Raw genomic sequence first — 20,391 nt, 5'->3', positions numbered from 1 at the left:
TTCACAGTTTTCATCAAGTATTGCAATTGTTTTTTCTGAGTAAAGTTAGAAGTATAGGGGGAAAAAATTAAACAGCAGAATCTTTGCATGCAACAATTGTTCCAGACCTAGTGACTCAAGAATTTCCTTTTCATCCATGACAATTGCACAAACAGTAGCCGAGAACTTTATTTCAACATTGATAAGAACAACAGGGCTATTGCACATTCATCATGCTAAATATTTAGCATCTGAGAATAGTGCTGAGGCTGTAAATAGGGGATGAGTGAATAACAACAAGACTTTAGATTTAACTATCAGTTCACTGTGCCCATTTTGACAATTCCTCAATGTCATCTGAATATTCCTAGTGCCACCATGTGTTTGAATATCCAGAGATAAACATTTTCAGAACACGTGTACAAATTCTCTCCTTTCCCACTTACTTGACAGGAGACATAAGCAAGGCAAGAGACTGCATAAAATGAAAGACTCCTGATGGGTTATCCAAGACTTTGATCTGAAATGAAACCAAGATTTCAGTCTAAGCAAACCAGAAGCCACAGCTAGTTTAGTTTCAGCTTCTAAAAAAAAAATCTGAATTTCCATGATCTGGCTTTTCCTTTAACTTTCTAATATTAAAGGAAAATCTTGACAAAGCCCACTTGCTGATCTAAGCGAGAAATAGGTCTGCAAAGAAGACACGGCTTTTGCCCTTAGCTGCAGATCTCACTACGGCACAAGATTGGGAGGGCTGAAAATCCAGCCCATCAAAGCCCCACAGAAAGATTTTGGCTCCTCTCCTTCCTAGGCCCCAGATTCCATATTTCTGGAATCTGCCAGTTAGTCTAGTAATAGTCTTATGGTTTCAAGCAGGAGAGACTCTTCTTTTCTCCCACCCACTCCAAAATCTCAGCCAAAAAAAGCAAAGCACACAGGATTAAACATTCACACCTGTATGAACGAAGCAGCCCATCCACTGACACCTGCTGGGCAACGGAGGATGTGGTTTAAGAGGAAGAGGTGGTCCCCTGGACAGCCAACTCTTTGCAAGACTGACACCTAAACAATAAAGAGCATCTTGTAAGGGAATTTCAAGGTTGGTTCCTTCACAGACTTGTTAAAACCTGGCTTTTCTATTATTCCCCTTGCACTTTCCAACCCCCAATGGGTTTGTACAGAGAATGCTAGATCACCAAAAGGCTGACGGGGACAACAGTGCTCTTTGACAAGCAGGGGCTGCTGCTTGATTTAAGAGCAACAATACAAAGCATTTTTTAAAAGAACTGATTTATGTGAAACTGAGTGATGAAGAAAGATCACCAGATTGACAGTGATGAAGACCTCCATCTCCAACATGAGTTTTCCCCATGCTGCCTTATTAATGTGCTCTGTCCTAATCCATACCAACCATCTTTGGGTTCACAGGCTCCAGTCCTCTCAACACCTGGGCTCTCAGTTGATTCTATCAACAAAGAAGCCAATTATGTTAGCGGTTTCAGGGATGTGGCCATTGTCTGCTAAGAACTGGAATGAAGCCACCAAATTCTTTTCACCCAAGACACCAAACAGCAAGAGCAGTAGTGAGGTTTCCAGGGATGGCCTCTGGGACTGATTCAGTTCATTTTAATAAACAGCAGTTACTCCATACACTCCTCCCTTACCAGCCTTTGCAGCCAAAGGAGGAGGTCACTCTGGAACTGAGGATCTTCAATAACTCTGCGTGTGAAACCGAAAAGAATGCTGACACATTCTTTCAGGTGACCCAAGTCCGAGGAAAGGTTTTCTGACTGCTTAGAAGCTGTGAATTAGAAACAGAATTAGAGCTCCGACATTGGTGACTCTTAAGAGCCCTGCTAGGCTGACTAATACCCTCACGGTTTTAGGGGTTCTATAGAAAATTTCTCCTTTGTCCTTTATATGTACAGTAGAACCTCAAGAGTTACAAACACCTCGGGAATGTTGTTCATGACTCTGAACAAAACATTGTGATGGTTCTTTTAAAAGTTTACAACTGAACATTGACTTAATACAGCTTTGAAACTTTACTATGCAGAAGAAAAATGCTGCTTTTAACACTCTTACTATAAATGAAACAAGCAGAGTTTCCCGACCTTGTCAAATTTTTTTTTTATATATATATTTCTCTTTATTTTTTAGTAGTTTATGTTTAACACAGCACTATACTGTGGTTTTTTTTTGGTCTCTGCTGCTGCCTGATTGCATACTTCCAGTTTCAAATGAGGTATGTGGTTGACCAGTCAATTTGTAACTCTGATGTTCATAACTCTGAGGTTCTACTGTATATTATTAAATCCAAACAAATACTCTACTACGCTCTAAAACTAAGACACTAGTTTTTTTTTTAAAACATCTTGTAATCACTAAATAGCAACTTTGATATAAAAATATCTTTGTTACTTTAAATCAGGGGTAGGCAACCTGTGGGTCCTGGCCACCAGTCCAGGGGGCTCTGCATTTTAATTTAATTTTAAATGAAGCTTCTTAAACATTTTAAAAACCTTATTTACTTTACATACAACAATAGTTTAGTTATATATTATAGACTTATAGAAAGAGACCTTCTAAAAACGTTAAAATGTATTACTGGCACGTGAAACCTTAAATTAGAGTGAATAAATGAAGAGTCGGCACACCACTTCTGAAAGGTTGCCGACCCCTGCTTTAAGTTAAAGCCTCCCTTCCGCCCACTTCCAGCACGCAGAACGAAAATATTTTTCTGACATAGGCAAAGCCAGTGGCACTACATAGATCAGACAGCAGGGGGCACTCCTGCAATTTGCTGCCAAAATAAGCTTAAGCACTTGACTTCTGCAACCGTGTCTATGCTCCATGAGACTGAAGTGAGAAAGTCAGGGTGCTTTTGATGGACTGGGGTTTCATGGGCCACCGAATAAGCTCCCCCTAGTTTTTGGTGTTGAAAGAGGGTTCCTCTACAATGAATATCCACACCTAGAACTGCAGATTGAAAGTTCAGGTGTAGTATTCTGCATGCTAGGGACACCAGAGGCAGAAACTCAGATTGGGGACACACCTTGCTCTTGTTGTTGAACAGCCACAGATCTCAGCAGGGATGAGCTATTAAGCAATCCATAGATATAAGACTCCACCTGCAAGCGGGACAATATTGAAGTGTACGAGTGCAGCACCAAAGTCTGATGCACGTGCTCCGTTTTGGCTTCAAACAACCTCTTTAGTTCCCCCAACACACTTTCATTCATCTCTACTGTCTGGTAGCGATGGTAGTCAGACACTTGGCACTGATCTGCACAGATACCCTGCAAAGAGAACAATTATTTTATGCACTTTCTTTTTAAAGTGTGTTAAAAAAATCTGCACTTACATAGAGCTTTTTAGCACAGATTTCAAAGCTCTTTGCAAAGGCAGGTCAGCAATGTTCTATTATCTGAGCAGATGGGGAAACAGAGGCTAAGATTTTTGAAAGCAGATTCTGATTTTAGATGTCCAACTTGATTTTCAGAGGCACTGAGCACTGGAGCTGATGACTGCGTAGCACCTCTGAAAAATCAGGCCCTACAAAGTAAAGTACCCAAATTCAGAAACGACTTTTGAAAATTTGGATTTAAGTGACTTGCCCAAGACCATGTGGTGAGTCAGTGGCAGAAGTGAGAATAAAATCAGGTCTCTCGACTCCCACCCAATCCAATAGAGCACACCTGCCTCACAGCCTTGGTCCCATCTACTCTTAAAATGTATATGTAAAAAACATACAAAGAATTTCCAGGCAGACCCTGATCTTATTTTAAAGTCACAATATGTATGCAAGAGGAGTGTTTTTCTAGACTCCAGCCCACTTAACATCTATTTGCCGCAACATATTTTAAAATTATCCAGACTTGCCAAGCAGTGAAATGACTTTCCTCCAACTGCAAATCAAATCATTGAGTGGAGTCTTTCCCCAACTCATCCGATGTTCTTTAATACAATGAAGCCATCGTTCCATTCTACCCATGTCATTGCTTCATACAGCCATGCAACTAAGCTTCAAAACACACACTCAGAAAATTTGGTTTGAAACTTGTTCGCACCACATGCAGGACTTTACACTAGGAAATCAGTTATATTAATGTAAGAGTCTGTGGATAGAGTATAGATGCAGAGTATTGCACATAAAAATGGATAAATACAAAATTTAAGAGACTGATAAAATTCAATCATAATTAAACGTTATAATGTTCATTTACACCACCTTCCTCTAAAAAAAGAGTAATATTTCTACAATGGAGCCCTCAAGTCTCATCTAGCGTAGGAAAAAAATGGACAGGGAATTCACCAGCCATACAGCTCAACTCATGGGAGCAATAGAGGAAGTTCTCGAATAGATAGTTTAGGCATTCTTACTATCTAAACTTGCTCTAGGAAGGATCGGACAGTGAGTGGTAAGAACATCAACACTGACTACAACTTCCACCACTGCTGAATATCTCCAATTTTTCCTAGTTCAAGACAGGGCCCTATAAGACCAAATCCTGCAAATCAGCACACAGCTGGAACATCAAGCTGTGTAATGGGGTTGTCCTGGAGACATGAGCAAAACAATCCTTCCCCATTAGGCAACTGCAGAGTTACAAAGGCCATGTCTACAGTGCACTGCAGTGTGGACTACAGGGGTGTGAACTGCAGAGCGCACCAAAGTGTGGCGCTGTAACTACCCCACATTGAAGCTGCTGGTGCAAACCAGAAGGGACCTAGTTGGCAGTAACATAGTCCTGTTTGCAAAAGGACTATGTTAATATGAAGCCAGTACCTTCTTTTCAACGGGGTAGCTCAGTGCAACACTTTGTTGCACTCTGCAGTTCACATCCCGGTAGTCCACACTACGATGCAGCATAGACAAGCCCAAAGATACTTCAGGGCTGCAGTGGCAGCCACAATAAGAATCTCTGTGCTACATAAGGGAAGCAACAACCAGTGGAAGTGGAGCTCTCTCCTCAGTCCCCTTGCTCCAGATAACCAGGCTGCCGAGCTGTATCCTCAAATCCTTCCGGAACCACTGTCCCAAGACTATTGGACATGGGGTCATCCACACCCAGGAAGGAGGATGGACAGGACTGGCACCATAATGAAGTATTTTGCTAACCGCAGATGGTCATTCTAAGCTGAATTCCAGTTTTCATACTGCAATGCATTGGAACTCTCATTCCAATTCACTACATACAGGAATTTTAGTATATCAGAGCTCACTGTCAGGGAGACGGCACTCCACTATATTAGCTACAAGTTTAAAATCAAGGATTCCATGGAATGAGTATTCTATGTAATGAACTTGACTTAAGCAGTGACAGGTTTATTTTCCTTTGAACCGAAAAAAAAAAAAAAAAAAAAAAGACATCATCCAAAGCAAATAAATCTCTGTACAAGCCAGCTTAAATACAGCAAACATCCACATTCAGCAGACCACATGACTGGGATCATAGACTAGCCATGATCAAAAGTAACTTCAGTTACACCACCTTGACAGACTGCTGTTCCTCCTTAAAAGTCCACAACCTGTCCTTGGCACTTTGGCAATCTGAGGTCATGGCCTGTAGCTCCGCCTCAGCCAGCAAGAGCTGCTTCCTACAGCGCCAATAGTTCAGGAGCAATTCATGAAACTCATGTCTATCCTGATGAGCAATGTGCTCAAACTCCTCCATGTAGGAATCAACATTCTCCAGCCACGAACACGGCTCAAAGATTTTCAACTGCTCTTTGGTAAATGGCACTAGTTCTGGCTCAGAGGGAATCTCTGGATACAGCCTCTCGTTACGTAACAGTGGTTTTACCGCCAGTGTGGTCAGTCTCTCTTGGGACAATTCAGCCGATAAATCGGGATACAAAGTTTTCAACCTAGAAGGTTGAGCACGCTCTTTGGCTTCATTAGAGAGCTGTGACAGCACAGGTTGTGCCTCCAAAGAAAGAGCAGGATTTGTAGCCTCTTGTACCTTCTCGGTTCCTCTGTCCCGTACAATTCCCATTAGTGACTGAGTGCAAGCAGCACCGCATTTAAAGGTACTTTCTGCTACGCCAGAGTTTTCTGATTGATTAGCAAGTGCTTCCATAAGGCTCTGGGGTTTGTCCGATTTATTTCTACCATCTTCTTCAGACCTCTCCCGGCATTTCTCATGCAAGAGACTAGCTCTGAATTCTTCTCCTTGTGTTAGAGGCTCTAGGGTAGCTGATCGGGATCCTTCATCTGCTAAGGTTAAAGAAGTCAAGGGGATATCATACATATCATTCACATTTTTTCCATCCTCTACTTCATCACTGAGCCGAATCTCTGTAAACACTTCAGGATGTTCCACCTGCACCTCGCTAGCTTGGGAAGTCACCTCTTGAGCTCTAGCTTTGTTGGGGAAGAAGACCTTGTCCAAGTCCTGCTTCTGCGGCTCTTCACTGCATTTTTTCTTTTTTTCCTAGAAACAAAAGAACAGACAGCGTATCAGGAATTTGACATTCATAAATGAACAACAAAAGAAAGTCAGCATTTGTCTTGCATTACAATGTACCTAAAGCTTACATCACCAGCCTAATTTCGGGAGTTATGAAGGTAAGAAATAAATGCATATTTCAACTCGCATGTTGACGTGGAATAAGTATACTTGGTGAGCCAGTTGCAGTCACTAGGCCCCTTGTTTCATTTAATCCACGAATGTTAAGGGATTCTGCTAAACAGAGCACATTTTAAATACATCAGATGTCTACTGGCCATGTGGACTTGCCAAAGGCACCAAACACTGCACATGATCCATGGTTAAGCAGATTGGGTTCCTCTATTCAGTTCCTCTTTTTTGAATTCCCCTATTTCTTACTCAACAGCTTGTTTGGGAACCAAGTATGTGAGTTAATACACAGCATGAGAGAAACTGTGCAAGCTGTAACTTTCAGTCCCCACCATGCCTGACACACTCTTGGTCTTCAACTTCCCAACCTTCCCCCACCCCCAGTCCCAAAAGATAGCAGCCAATGCCCTGTCAATTTCACTTCCCTGCTTTCTTTGGAATGATGCCCACCTTGTTGCTAATGAAAAACTGTCAGCATTCTGGGGCACAGACTGTCTCTGCGCTATGTGCTGTACAAATGAGTAAAGCAATGGGGCCCTGTTCTTCCACTGAAAAACCTCTAAGCTCTACCACAATATGAATACGTTGGACCGTGTTTTTAATTTCATGGAAGCATGTCTAATGGTCTTCAATTCTGTAAGGGTTTATTTTCACAAAACCTAAATTTTCAGCTGATGTTGCTCTTGCAATGTCCAATTAATTAAAGACTGACCCTGCGATGCAATCCATAAACTAGAAATTAGCAGTTTCACTAGGAATTGTGTCACTTGGAGAAGTAGAAAAGCTGAATAAAATGAGAGGTATGAATTTTAAATTGATTACTCCCTATTTAATTAACATTAGCTATTACTGAACAGGGATGGACTAGCCTAGTCTGAAGTCTATTTTTATGACTTTCTCACCAAAAGCACAAACGTGGAACCATCACATGATATGACAATATAACCAGGATATGATACAAGCACTCTTGTGCAAACGGCTAAAATCCAGAGTTCTGCTCTCATTTAGTCTATTGAATTGAGAAAATACCGGGAAAATTAGCTTATACTGCTCTAATTTCCCTATATAATGCAATGGATTGCCAAAATTATCATCTGACAAGTCAGAGAGAGGGAACTAATGAAGAGCTCTCAGTCCCTGCTCAACACTGGAAAAAGGCTAAGTAACAAAAGTAAAGTTCTGAACACTTACTGACAGTTTCACATATTTCCTAGCAGAGCAGCTGACTATGCGGTTCTGCCTTATAAAGCAGCTAACAGACAACAATGGATATCAACGCCCCAGCTAATCTAGCATATTTGTTTTCAACCTCCCACCGAACACCTGTTAATCCAAACAGATGCTTACAGCTTCTTTATAAAATGGCAATTTATTTGGCTTGCTTTTGGATCCCATATCTCCCACTCGCCTGTTGTTCTTCTTTCGTATGGCTTGGGTAGGTAGCAACAACTACAAATTTATATCTAAGCACGTTGCCGCTGCAGTGAGCTGGTGAATGTCCTTCAGGCCCCTGGCGAAAGAACGAAGGGGACATTCAGATATGATGTGCTCTGTCGTTTGTGCCTGGTGACCACAGTCGCATACGGGTGTTTGCCTCATTTTCCATTTAAAGAGGGATACTCTACTTTATACTCTCCTGTTCGCTTCTTTCTATAGGATCATTAGTCTGGACTTTGCAGGAAAATAAGACAATACATTCCCCATGCTCTTGATGTTCAAAAATCCAAAGATACTATCTTGCAGTTCTTATTCAGGTGAAACCAACCCTTCTCTTACGTTAGCACTTTATACTGCTGCTCACCACCACCACCTCTGAGCACCTGCCCCATAAAATTGATCACAAAGTCCCCAGCAGATTACATGATGTCTGACATTTCTTCCTTTTCAAGGTAAAAATTCTACAAACTCAACAGAAACTTCATCTGAGTAAGGACTGCAGGATCAGGCTCTAAAATCATATAAGAACATAACACCTGTTGTTTCTCTTTTTATACTTTGAGTGTAAACTTATCAAGCAGGAATCATCTTTTCACTGTGTCTGTACCATGCCTCCTAGCACAGTGCAGACAGGCCTCTAGGCACTACTGCACTAAACAATAGATTACAGCCATGGAGACAGCCATAACACAAGGCAGGAGGGTTTGGTTACTTCCACAAAAAGCAGAGCAAGTTGGTTAGTATTCTTCTTTTGGGATATTTGTGGGCTATTATTATTTAATAGCTGGATTTATTGGTTTATATTCAGTATTAGACTGGCAACTGTTAATGTACTTACTACATGCAATATTTTTAATTCCCTCTTCAAACTGAGGTGCAGAAGATCATGGAGATTGCCCCAAGCATTTGGGGCAGTATGGAAGAACGCTCAAAGGGAAGAGTTGCAGGAAGATACAAAGGGAGCAACTACATAAAAGGTTTGAGGGGAGAAAACAAGGAATATGTGTAGGAAGGGAGAAGAGCAGAGATGTAAGAAAGAGCAGAGATAGCCTAAATTTAATGCAGATGACAAGGAGAAGCCAGAGGAGGGATTTAAAGGAAGGAATGATGTAATCAGAGTGGCAGGACAGGAAGATGATTTTCACAGCACAAAATAGTTTGGAGAGGAACAAATCGAAACACAGGGATGCCAAAGACTAAGAGTATGCAGTAATTGAGGTCGGACACGACAAAAGTACAGTAAAAAAATCTCAGTGCGCAGAAATTAAAACATAGGTTTTAGACACTAAATGAAAATCCAATAAGATCTGGCCACAGCCTGGGTGTGGAAGGGGGCAGAGGTATCTAAAAATGACTCCATGCTGCCTGAGTGATGGGACAGAGTGCAGTTAAATGTGACAGACGGTTTAGGGCCAAGATGAGTTCACTTTCGAGTTGTGAGGGGACAACAGGAAGTCCTTCCACCCCACAGGGGACTTCCTGCCTCACAAGCTGAATTCCACTGAACATGTTCCCGAAAAGACACTTTTCCTATTTAAAAGAAGACTTATAGTGACAGGACTGAACCTGGCGTTTGAAATACATTTGGTTGTGCCTACCAGGTAACTTACGTAAAAAAAAAAAAAGGGGGGGGGGGAGGGGATTATTTACCTTATGTCAAACAGAATTAATACCAATAGCAAGTTACGTATGGGTTGGGTTTTGTGTATTTGAAGACTAAATAGTCAATATTAAAATACATGAAGTCTAATTCTGTATGGAATAGTTACACACTTATGGGTCATTTACTTCTAGGACATCCATCAGTGTAGTAAGTCAGGAAAGTAACTCAAATACTTTCCTCATGGACTGTTTTTTTCTAAATGGACAACCAATCCTAAATTCTCAATTACTGAGGGACAATCTTCACTCATTGATACATTTTCCTTTCCTCCACCAACTCTCTGTATAACTTTTTTCATGAATAATGTACCCGAATACTTGAATGCAAAATATCTAAACTGTAGTCTTAAATTCATTCACCTAAATATGGGTTATTGCTGATTATGCACTGTGTCTTATGACTCTAAAAAACAAACTCTGTATTTGTAGATAATCTAAGCACTATACCCAGATGTACAAACACTCTTTTCTCAACCTGTATGTTATATAATGTTAACATTAGCTTTAATAAAAATTTTAAATCTGTTCTGAGTCATACGCAGTAATTAAGATTTACACAGGTGCCAGTGGTAAACTGCTCTTCACCTCTCACAGCTTCAGTAGCTTTGCCATCTTATTGAGTTTTGTTTCTTGTTAGTGATGTTGTAAGTACTAATCTTTGTTTATTGTATCTTTTGCAAAAAGATGACACTTGAAGCTTTCTTTGAAAAGCTCAGATTCAGTTTTCAGCCCTCTAGATCCTGGTTACACAACCGAGCAAGTTCAGCAAAGGATGGATGCCTCATCTCCTGCTCCCAAGAACATCATGTTGTCAGATGCACTATCCCAGAGGACCACATATGGTTCAGTGGGTTCTGAATGGAAAAGCAGGTTCTGATGTGGTTGGGCCCTAACTTGTACCCTGAAATTACACTGGATGTAAACAGAGCCAGTTTTTCTGCTCAGGATGAAGGTTGATGTGTTCCGGCAAACTTGAGTTCCCATGTTGCCCCCCCCGCCCTTTAACCTCAGATGTACTGCATCACAAGAGTGTAGTCAGGAAAAGATCAGTGGAGATCACTAGCTATAGTCTCATCAAGGAAAGCAGCTTGTAATTTTCTGGCAAACTAGAGGTGAACAAATATTTCCTGTCATTGTTGCTTCCTAGGTGGGGTGTCCAAAATTAGTAGTGAGTTCAAAAACACCCCAAGACTCAGTACCTCCTTGATGAATTGACAGGAGATGCCTTTGATGAAGGGGGAGGGCTGTGTGTTGTTCGAAGGATTTCCCCATTCCAGCCAACATTACTTCTGTCTTGATTGGGTTCAGGCAGAACAACAGCTGCTTTTCATCCAGGTGCTAACCTTTTAGAGGTTGTCAAGGCTGAATCCCTCCATCACTCTGAGTGCAGCAGTGGGGTCCCGCAAGGATTTTAAAAATTAATACTTGCCACTCGAGGCTTGTATTACAAAGCAAGCAGAGAACAGACCAGGAGGGATTTTACAGCTAACTGGCTGGCTGGGTGTCCATCAAAGGGAGCTACTCCCCACTCCTCCCCCATGTATCACAGAGGTACTGATACATCTGTGATGGCTTGAAAAGTATCTAGCAAACAGGAGACAGAACTGTGAAATATCAGCAAGTTGCTGGCAAAGCAGCCCAGGGTCTTTCAACCTCTCCAGTGATGAGTAGTAGCTGTTCATCACAACTCCTATAAGTCCTATTTGAAAGGATAAACAGGAACCACTATAATATTTCTCTGCTCACTCCAGTTAGATCTTGGGTGCAGGTGAGCAGCCCCAGGGGGATAAAAATCAATGATTAAAAAAATAATAATAAAAATCAGATTTTTTTGATAAAATGCTTTTTGAGGAAAAAAAACCACCTATCTAAAGATAGTTTTAACTAAGATATATTATAGCTCAAAGATATCTCATCATGGAATAGGGATTATAAATTTTAATTCTATAGTATGAGACAATATATTCATGTAATGTTTAAGAAAACTTTTGTAAATGAGTAAATGGATTAGGGACCCAATCTTATGGGGTTCATGGGGCATCTGTATAGATTATTTAGGTTAATCTTTCTATCTACCCAATGGGACTCAGTGCTAAGTCTAGAAGATATCATCCGAGATGATTAGTTTTGCAATTCTCAAACTGTGGATTTGTGTCTCCAGAGAGAACATGCTTGTTAACAGCAAAAATGTTTTTAAATAAATAAATAAATATATAGAGATGAGAAATAACAGACCTCAACCTTATTGTCCCTCTGCAAATTTGTATACACAGAGTCAATTCCTTACCCCTCTCTAAAAGTGCAAAGTTTCAAAAAGTTCAATGAATAGAAGATTGTTGGGGGAGGAATAGATCTGGACAAGGAGAAGAAGTCCGGAGATAAACATGAGAAGGGAGGGACAAGCAGTAGAAACAAAAGTGAAACTGGTTGAGCAGCATATTCCAGAAGTCTTGAGGTCTTTCTGAGTGTAGCCTTCATTGATTTGAGATCTACCATACCATTCTCTCACTAGAAGAGAAAACCTCTAATGGCAGCATGCTGTAAAAGAGACCCTGTTTTGGGTCTCATCTATCTCAGAGTTGTGAAGAATATGTATTAAGGTTATAACAAAAATAATTTTTTTTAATCGCGATTAATTTTTTTGAGTTAATTGCATGAGTTAACTGCGATTAATCGACAGCCCTAGTTTTAATGTGTTGATATACACAAATAGTTACAATGCTCCACCCCAGAGCTGATGGATGTATTTCCAGTATGTGTATCAGTTTGCTAGGCAAAAATAAAATATCCCTTTCCTTTAATTCAATCCCATTAATCGAAGCCTCATTATAATTTGATCGAAACACCAGCAACCCAATAATTAATATTAGAAGTTCAAATTGCTTTCAGCGGGAATTACAGGATAGTTCTTTCAGTGACTAAAGCAGGCTACTATTTAAATCGATAAGGAAAGAGGCTCAAACGCTGAATGAGAGCCAAGATCCTATAGCAAAGACATGTGACAAGTGATGCCCACAGGCAAGTGGTGTTAATTGTAATTACAGTAACTCCTTATTTAAAGTTGTCCCGGTTAATGTTGTTTCATTGTTACATTGCTGATCAATTAGAGAACGTGCTCATTTGAAGTTGTTGAAGCCTTTCTGGCACGCCTCTAACCAAACTGCCTTGTTAGGTTGATGCTTTTTACATAAGTCTGTGATTGGGAATACAATGTCACTGAACCCCTCCACAAAACCTCCTGTAATAGTTTGCCAAGCCTATGAAGGATTGGACTTGCCTTTTAGTTTGGAGTATGGGCTGCCTGCTTTGTCCACTGCTTACAAAAAGAGCAGCCCGTTGGAGCCAGCTGGTGGGGGCTTGGAACTAGGGTCGACCGGCAGCCCCACATCAATCCCCTAAGTTCCCTGTGCAGCAGCCACCCAGCCGTCTATCAATTGCTGGTTTCAGAGTAGCAGCCGTGTTAGTCTGTATCCGCAAAAAGAACAGGAGTACTTGTGGCACCGGAAGAAGTGGGCTGTAGTCCACGAAAGCTTATGCTCTAATAAATTTGTTAGTCTCTAAGGTGCCACAAGTACTCCTGTTCTTTTTATCAATTGCTGGGCATTTCAGCTGTGTCCCCCCCCTTCCCTCCCTCCCCCACTGCCATGTGCTGCACGGGGCAGGAGGAGTGCTAGTTCATCATTTAGCATAGGGGTAGCCAACCTGAGCCTGAGAAGGAGCCAGAATTACCAGTGTACATTGCCAAAGAGCCACAGTAATACATCAGCAGTCCTGTCCCCATCAGCTCCAGCACCCACCACCCACTGGCAGCCCCTCCAATCAGCACCTGCCCCTCCTTCCCCATACCATCCAATCAGCTGTTTCATAGCATGCAGGAGGCTCTGGAGGAGGACGGGGAAGGCATGGCAGGCTCAGGGGAGGGGGCAGGAAGGGATGGAGTGGGAGCAGGGCCTGTGGCAGAGCCAGGGTTGAGCAGTGAGCACCCCCCGGCACATTGGAAAGTTGGTGCCTGTAGCTCCAGCCCCGGAGTCAGTGCCTATACAAGGAGCCACATATTAACTTAATGAAAAGCCACAGGTTGGCCACCCCTGATTTAGCAGTAAGGCATTCCCTGAGAAATCTCCCACCCTCTGACTTCACCACCTCAACCAAGCTTTACAATCATCATTGCTGTGTACAGTATTAAATGGTGTGTTTAAAACTTATACTGTGTGTGTGTGTGTGTATGTATGTGTATTTAGTCTTTGGTCTGATGGGAAAAAAAATCCCTGGAACCTAATCCCCCGGTTTACATTAATTTTTATGGGGAAATTGGATGCGCTTAACCTCATTTCGCTTAAAGTTGCATTGTTCAGGAACAGAACCACCACGTTGAGGGAGAAGTTACTGTATTGAGAGCGAAGCCCGTCACAGGCTATGGGACCCGGGACACGCCCCAGGGACTCACACCGGAAAACAACATCAACAGCCCCACCCAGCCCCCGGGAGCAGCGCGGGGCTGAGCCCGATTTAACTAGAACAAAACACTACCAGTAACGGCGGCCCCCGAGGCCGGCCAGGCCGCGCCGCGCCCCAGAGCGCGCAGCCCAGGGACCCCGCGCAGCGGGCGGGCTCGGGGCAGCGGGGACGGAGCAGAGGGCGGCTCCCGCAGGGACACGCGCAGCGGGCGGGCTCGGGGCAGCGGGGACGGAGCAGAGGGCGGCTCCCGCAGGGACACGCGCAGCGGGCGGGCTCGGGGCAGCGGGGACGGAGCAGAGGGCGGCTCCCGCAGGGACACGCGCAGCGGGCGGGCTCGGGGCAGCGGGGACACGGCCGCGCGGTGCCCCCCTCCCCGCCAGCCCCGCACCCGGGCCGGGCCCAGGCGCCTCCCTCCCGTACCTTGGCCTTGCCCCGGCCGGGCTTGGGGCGCTCCCTGCGCGGGGGTCTCGCGGCCTCCGCCATCCCCGGCGCCCCCCTCGCTCCTGCCGCTCACACCGGAAGCCCAGGGCAGGGGCGGAGTCACACGACCGGCCTCTCCGCCCCCAGCCAATCAGCGCCGCGGGGGCTACGGAATGCGAGGAGGGACATATTCGTTCCCCGGGCCGGAACGCGGCTCGGCCTCGGCGCCCCCTAGTGCTGCACAAGGCAGCGGCAGGGCGCAAAGCCAGACAGCTGATACCTAGCGCAGCTGGCGCTGCTAGGACCCGCTGCCAGGGCCCACCTCTGCCCCCTTGGGCACCCAGTGCCACTGCTGTCAGAGCCAGCTGCCCAGCATGATACCCGCCAGCCCCATCCTCTCTAGGGCCCCGCCACCCCTCTACCATCCCCATCCATCTCAGCCACCCCCCACCACTGATACCCGCCCTGCCTACACCTGCCCGTGCCATCCCCACCCCCTGCTGCTGCAGCCACCCAGTGCTATCCCATTCCCAGGCCCTGATCTGGAGCTCCCCAGCGTGACATCCACCCCATCACTTTTACCCACCACCTCACCCGTCAGTGTCATCCCCATCAGCACCTCAGCCACCCGAGTGCCCCGCCTCAATAATGGCAACGTTCTTGGTTCAGGCTTGTAGCAGTGATGGAATAAACTGCAGGTTCAAATCAAGTCTCTGGAGTACATCCGCAGCTGGGATGGGTCATTCAGTCCTTTGTATAGAGCTTCCTTTTATAGCAAAGTCCCTCCAGAGGTATGAAGCAGGATTGAAGACAAGATGGAGATGAGGCATCAGCCTTTTATAGTCTCTTGCCATGTGGTCTTTGCTTTCTTTGTCCCAAGGACACTCTATCCAGCATGTGGCATAGAAAAACCTTAGAGTTCTGTCCATAGGCAGGTCCCTGCATGCCTTGCTGAGTCACAAGGTGTATCTACCTTCTCTCAATGGATCAATTGTATAGCTCATGGTCCTCAGTGGGCCAGCAAGCAGGCTAGGCAGAACTAACACCAACTTGTCTGGGGTGTTCCCCGGAAGCATAGCACAAGTTTGAAATACAGACAGTATAGAGCCAATATTCATAACATCAACTACAAAACTGATACACATATACAGATAGCATAATTATAATCAGCCAATCAGAACCTCTCCATAGACCCCTTTATACAATATTGGCTGCAAATATATAACAGTGGTCACAACGGTGATCTATACAGTTACAGATTATGTCAATAGCATCACAGGAGGTGACACGGCATCAGTGAGACTGATATTGGAATACTGCATCCAGTTTTGGTGTCCACCTTTGAAAAAGATGTTATGAAATTGGAGCTGGGGCAGCAAAGAGCCACCAAATGTTCTGAGGGCTGGAGAAAAATGCCTTCTAGTGAGCGATTGAAAGAGCTCAAACTTTTTAGCTTATCCAAAGAAGATTGAAAGGTGACTTCATTGAAGTGTTGAAGTGCCTTAATGGAGAGAGAAGATTGGGTATTAAAGGGCTCTTTAATCGAGCAGAGACAGGCAGAACAAGACCCAGTGGCTGGAAGGTGAAAAGAGACAAATTCATATTACAAATAAAGCACAAATATTCAACAGCAAGAATGATTCACCACAGGAACAAGCTACCAAGGAAAGTGGTGGATTCTCCATCTCTTGATGTCATTGAATGTAGACTAGATGCCTTTCTGGAATGTGTTTGCCCGCAAAGTAGCTATGGTGTCATACAGGAGGCCTGTGACATGCAGGGGGTCAGATTAGATGCTCTAATGGTCTCTTCTGGCCATCAAGTCTACTAATTTCTGAAAAACGGAGTGTAGCATTGGGAGCAGCGTCTGAGGTTTTACTGTCTAGTCGGCTTGCTTCCTAAAATGAACACTCCTTGAGTGGGGTGATCCACAGGGAGTAGCTCAAAGCTCCCAAGTGCCTGGCCAGGGGCAGGACATTAGCACAGCAAGGGAGGGGCGTGGCAGTGACATCACAAAGGCCTTTTGCAGGACCTCAGACTATTGGTCAAAGGTGCTGACCTCACAGAGAGATGCTGACATCAGCCAGGCAGGACAGAGGCGAGTGGCCCGGGAAAGCTCAGAGACTCCTGTGGCTTTGCTTCAGCAAGTCTCTGTCTCGAGGTCTCTCTTTGAGGACTGAGAGAACATTCGGGTTCACGTACGTGAGCGGCAGGAGGAACCTCTGTCGAGTTTTCTCCTTCCCTTTTTGTGATTTGTACTAGAAAGCAGACGTCCCTGTGTAGAAGGTAAGAGCCTCCTCGAGGTTTGAAACCTGTTCAGTCTGATCCATCGGGTGAGAGTTGAATTCTAGGCATGGAAAACACGAGCTTAAGGAGGCAGAATTTTATTCCGCACCTGGGATTTTGTCCCTTAGAATCACTGGGGACATTGGGGTTTGTCCTTTTTGTTTCACCTTTTCCTCCATCCCTCCCTCCTTTCTTTTCTTCTCTTGCTTCTTTTGTCCTTTCCCCTGTTCCCCTCCCAACACCAGGCTGTGTGTGTTTGTGTGTCGCGGGGGAGTGCTCTGCAGCTCCCACGGTGGGAGGTCCACCCAAAAATGTGGGGCTGAAATAGTGCCCCGGCAGTGATCCCCACCAGTAGCGTAGCTAGGGGCGGTGCAGGGGAAGCAGCCACTTCCCCTCAGCACATTTTCCAAAAGTGGCACCTTAGTCAGGGGTTACCATGGCACCAGCGGGCGGGGCCCACGCTCCGCTCTGAAGCTTGGCCTGCCCTGACCTCCTGCACGCAAAGGGGGGGCAGCACGGCCGGAGGAGCCATGGGGGGGCGGCACGGCCAGAGGAGCCATGAGGGGGGGCCGCGGGGGCGGAACGGCACGGCTGGAGGAGCCATCCTTTGGGCTCTCTGGTGAGAACCCTCAGCCTCCCGTCCTCAGCCTCTACCCTGACTGGCTGAGCAGGGGGTTATTGACAGGGAGGAGACTCAGGTCCTTGTTCTCTTTTAAGACCAAGTCAATAAGTCATAAGCAGTTCTAGGTTTGATGAATTTTGCTGCTTCTCTGCATTAATTGTCTCTGAGCAGCTCATGATTCTCTCTACCATTGCAGTTCTCCTAAAATACTTGCTGAATAATTACTGTGCACTGTTGTTGGTCTGGAACTCATCTGAGAGCACTTTATTCAGGAAATTCAAGTTTGAAAATCAGGGCTCTTGGGTCCTATTCCCAACTCTGCCACTGACTGGCTGTGTGACCTAAGACAAGTCAATTCTCCTTTCTCAACCTTAGCTTCTCCCTCTTTCAAGTAGGGATAATAATGATCCGCTCCTACTTACCTCACGGTGGGTGGAGGATGGAGATCCATTGGAGAGTGTCACTAGGCATGCATAATATGAGGTGTCCTATCACATTTACTCAGATCAGATTGTGACATAATAGAATAGCTGAAATAGTTTATTTTATTTGTATTTTTTTATTTTGAAATTGATAAGAGCAGCAACTACTTAGCTCAGACTGAAGCATCTTATCTAATTTTCGAGATCTAAGTGTCTCCTCTTGGTGTGCGAGGAGACAATTTAGCACACTGTGACAAACAGGAGATGCTTTTGGTTTGCAACCAAATATTTTTGCAAAGAACTTTCATCCCACTTGTTATGAGTTCAAGAAACAAACTGGTTTAGTCTGAATGGGATTTTCTGACAGAAACGGTTTCAATGAAATTTCCCCACCATCTTGATTCCTGGGCTCTATCCCTGCTCAGGGGTGAAAGGAACTTAAAGGATTTACCATTATGCCGGAGTCCTGAGCGGGGGTGTAGCCTCAACCGGAAGAGGCGGGGCCTTTCAAGATTTAAAGGCCCAGGGGCTCTGGCTGTGGCTGGGGCCCCATGCAGTGTCCTCCTTTTTAAAAATTAAAATATGGTAACCCTACTAGTGAGCATGGACTTGTCAAGAACAAATCATTCCAAACCAATCCTAGCTCCTTCTTTGGCAGGGTTCTGGGCCTAGTGGAGGTGGGTAAACAGTAGATGTGATCTCTCTTGGTGTTTCTAAGGCTTTTGACACAGTCCCATGGGACATTCTCACAAGCCAACGAGGGAAATGTGGTCTAGATGTAATCAGTGAAATGTGAGTGCAGAGCTGGTTGAAAGCCCAGACTCCAAGAGCCCTTCTCTATGTCTGGCTGTCCAACGGAGAGGGTGTACCTACTGGGTCCGGCAGGGATCAGTCCGGGGGCCGGTACTAGTCAATATTTTCCTTCAGGATTTGGAAAATGGAGTGGAGAGCATGCTTCTACAATTTGCAAATGACACCAAGCACTTTGGAGCACAGGATTGGAATTCAAAACGCCCTTAACAAATTGGAGACTTGGTCTTCTTGAGCCAAAGTCCATGGCTGGGCCCCTCTCTCTAGACTGGGCTGAAGTGAAACCCCAGAGCCAAACCCTCCTCCTCCTGGGCAGTGCGCTCCCACCTTCAATGGGCAGATGCTGCTTAGCGCTGTCAGAACAGCTTTTGCTGGGGGCTTCTCCCAGCACTTTCCAATAGTGGGAAAGTATGAAATCCCCGTTTGACTGTTGGGGACAGAGCCAGAGAGGGGGGAGCAACTTGCCCAAAGTCCCACAGGAAAAGGAAAACAACCATCAGTGGAACCAACAGGAAACCCAGCAATGGAATTCAGGAGTCCTGGCTCCCAGTCCCCTGGTCCAGTCACTCCAGCGGAGCACACTCCCTCTCAAAGGCAGGGGGAGTGGACATGGGGGCCTGGTTGTAATTGCCAGCTGTGGGAGGGAGTGTGCAGCAGTGGTTAGCGAAGGGGCCTGGAAAGAAGGCCTGCTGGGTCCCATCCATTCTTCTGACACTTGGTGTGACCCTGTGCCGGTAGCTTCCCCTCCCAGGCCTGGTTCTCATCAGTGGGGTTGGGGTCGCAGTCCCGACAGCCCAGGAGGGTTGGGAGGCTCCAGGAAGGTGTGTAAAGTGCTGGGATGTCGGGATCCCGGAAGCGCTGTCACCCCTACACTAGGGCGGTGTTCTGCACCCCCTGCTGCTGGCCGAGTTTCTCTGGTCCTTGGCAATAAGACAGACTCTTCTTTTCACAGCCAGCCGATCGCCCCGTGCCATCACCCTGCCTGCTTCCTGGGCAGGGTAACTCCTCAGCTCACCACCACCCTCTCCAGCCTGCCTTGGGCTTGGAGAGTGAGGAGAAGGGCGAGGGACGACCCTGAACATCCTCCATCCATCTCCCCGTCACCAGAGCAAGTGAGTGGCATTAGGGTTCCTCGGTGGCGTCCCGTGTCTGTCTGGGGAGAGGCAGAAAGAGGGGGAGAGAATCTCTTCCAAAGGAGATTGGATTTGCAAACAGCCCCCAGGAACCCCTCGCTCTCAGACCGGGAAGGGGCTTCTCCAGAGCCGTCTCCAGTGTGTTTGGCAAGGTCCCAGCAATGGGGCTCCCAGCCCTTCCCTTGTGGGAGACTGTTCCCCAGGCTGAGAGTCTGTGAGCTGGGCCAGACCCAGTGAGCTGCTGAGCATGGAAATCAATGGGAACCGAGGGGGCCCTGGCCTTGCTATGCCTAGGGACTTTGAAGTGGGGAATGGTTTCCCAGGAGAAGTCCAGACTCCTGAGTTCAGGGCCGGGTTTAGCAAGTGCGGGTCCCAATTCCTGGGGCGGCACTTCGGATTTCCGGCTGTGGGAGGTGGCCCCGCGGGGCTGCCGCGCTCTGGACGGCGCTCTGGCCAGGGGAGCGGGGCCCCGAAGACAAATGCCGCTGGGGTGAGTGCGCGGGGCCCTCTTAGGCGCGGGGCCCGATTCTGAGGAATCGGGCGAATCGGCCTAAAGCCTGCCCTGCCTGGGTTCTGTT

At 45.7% G+C, this 20,391-nt stretch overlaps 1 protein-coding gene across 1 annotated transcript in view; it reads right to left on the bottom strand.

Annotated features, from left to right (window-relative positions):
* EPG5 (ectopic P-granules 5 autophagy tethering factor) overlaps positions 1-14,641 on the bottom strand; it is an 85,381-nt gene extending 70,740 nt beyond the window's left edge. The window contains exons 1-6 of the mRNA XM_054031997.1: positions 14,541-14,641; positions 5,475-6,416; positions 3,035-3,278; positions 1,644-1,780; positions 934-1,041; positions 426-499 (exon numbers count right to left, since the gene is read on the bottom strand). Of these exons, the coding sequence (XP_053887972.1) occupies positions 426-499; positions 934-1,041; positions 1,644-1,780; positions 3,035-3,278; positions 5,475-6,416; positions 14,541-14,603 (1,568 nt within the window). The 5' untranslated portion in view covers positions 14,604-14,641. The remainder of the gene's footprint in view (positions 1-425; positions 500-933; positions 1,042-1,643; positions 1,781-3,034; positions 3,279-5,474; positions 6,417-14,540) is intronic.
* Positions 14,642-20,391: the final 5,750 nt, after the last annotated feature.

This window comes from Malaclemys terrapin, chromosome 6 (genome assembly GCF_027887155.1).
Source record: "Malaclemys terrapin pileata isolate rMalTer1 chromosome 6, rMalTer1.hap1, whole genome shotgun sequence".
NCBI classification, from domain to species: domain Eukaryota; kingdom Metazoa; phylum Chordata; order Testudines; family Emydidae; genus Malaclemys; species Malaclemys terrapin.
This window is presented reverse-complemented; position numbering and strand designations above follow the sequence as displayed.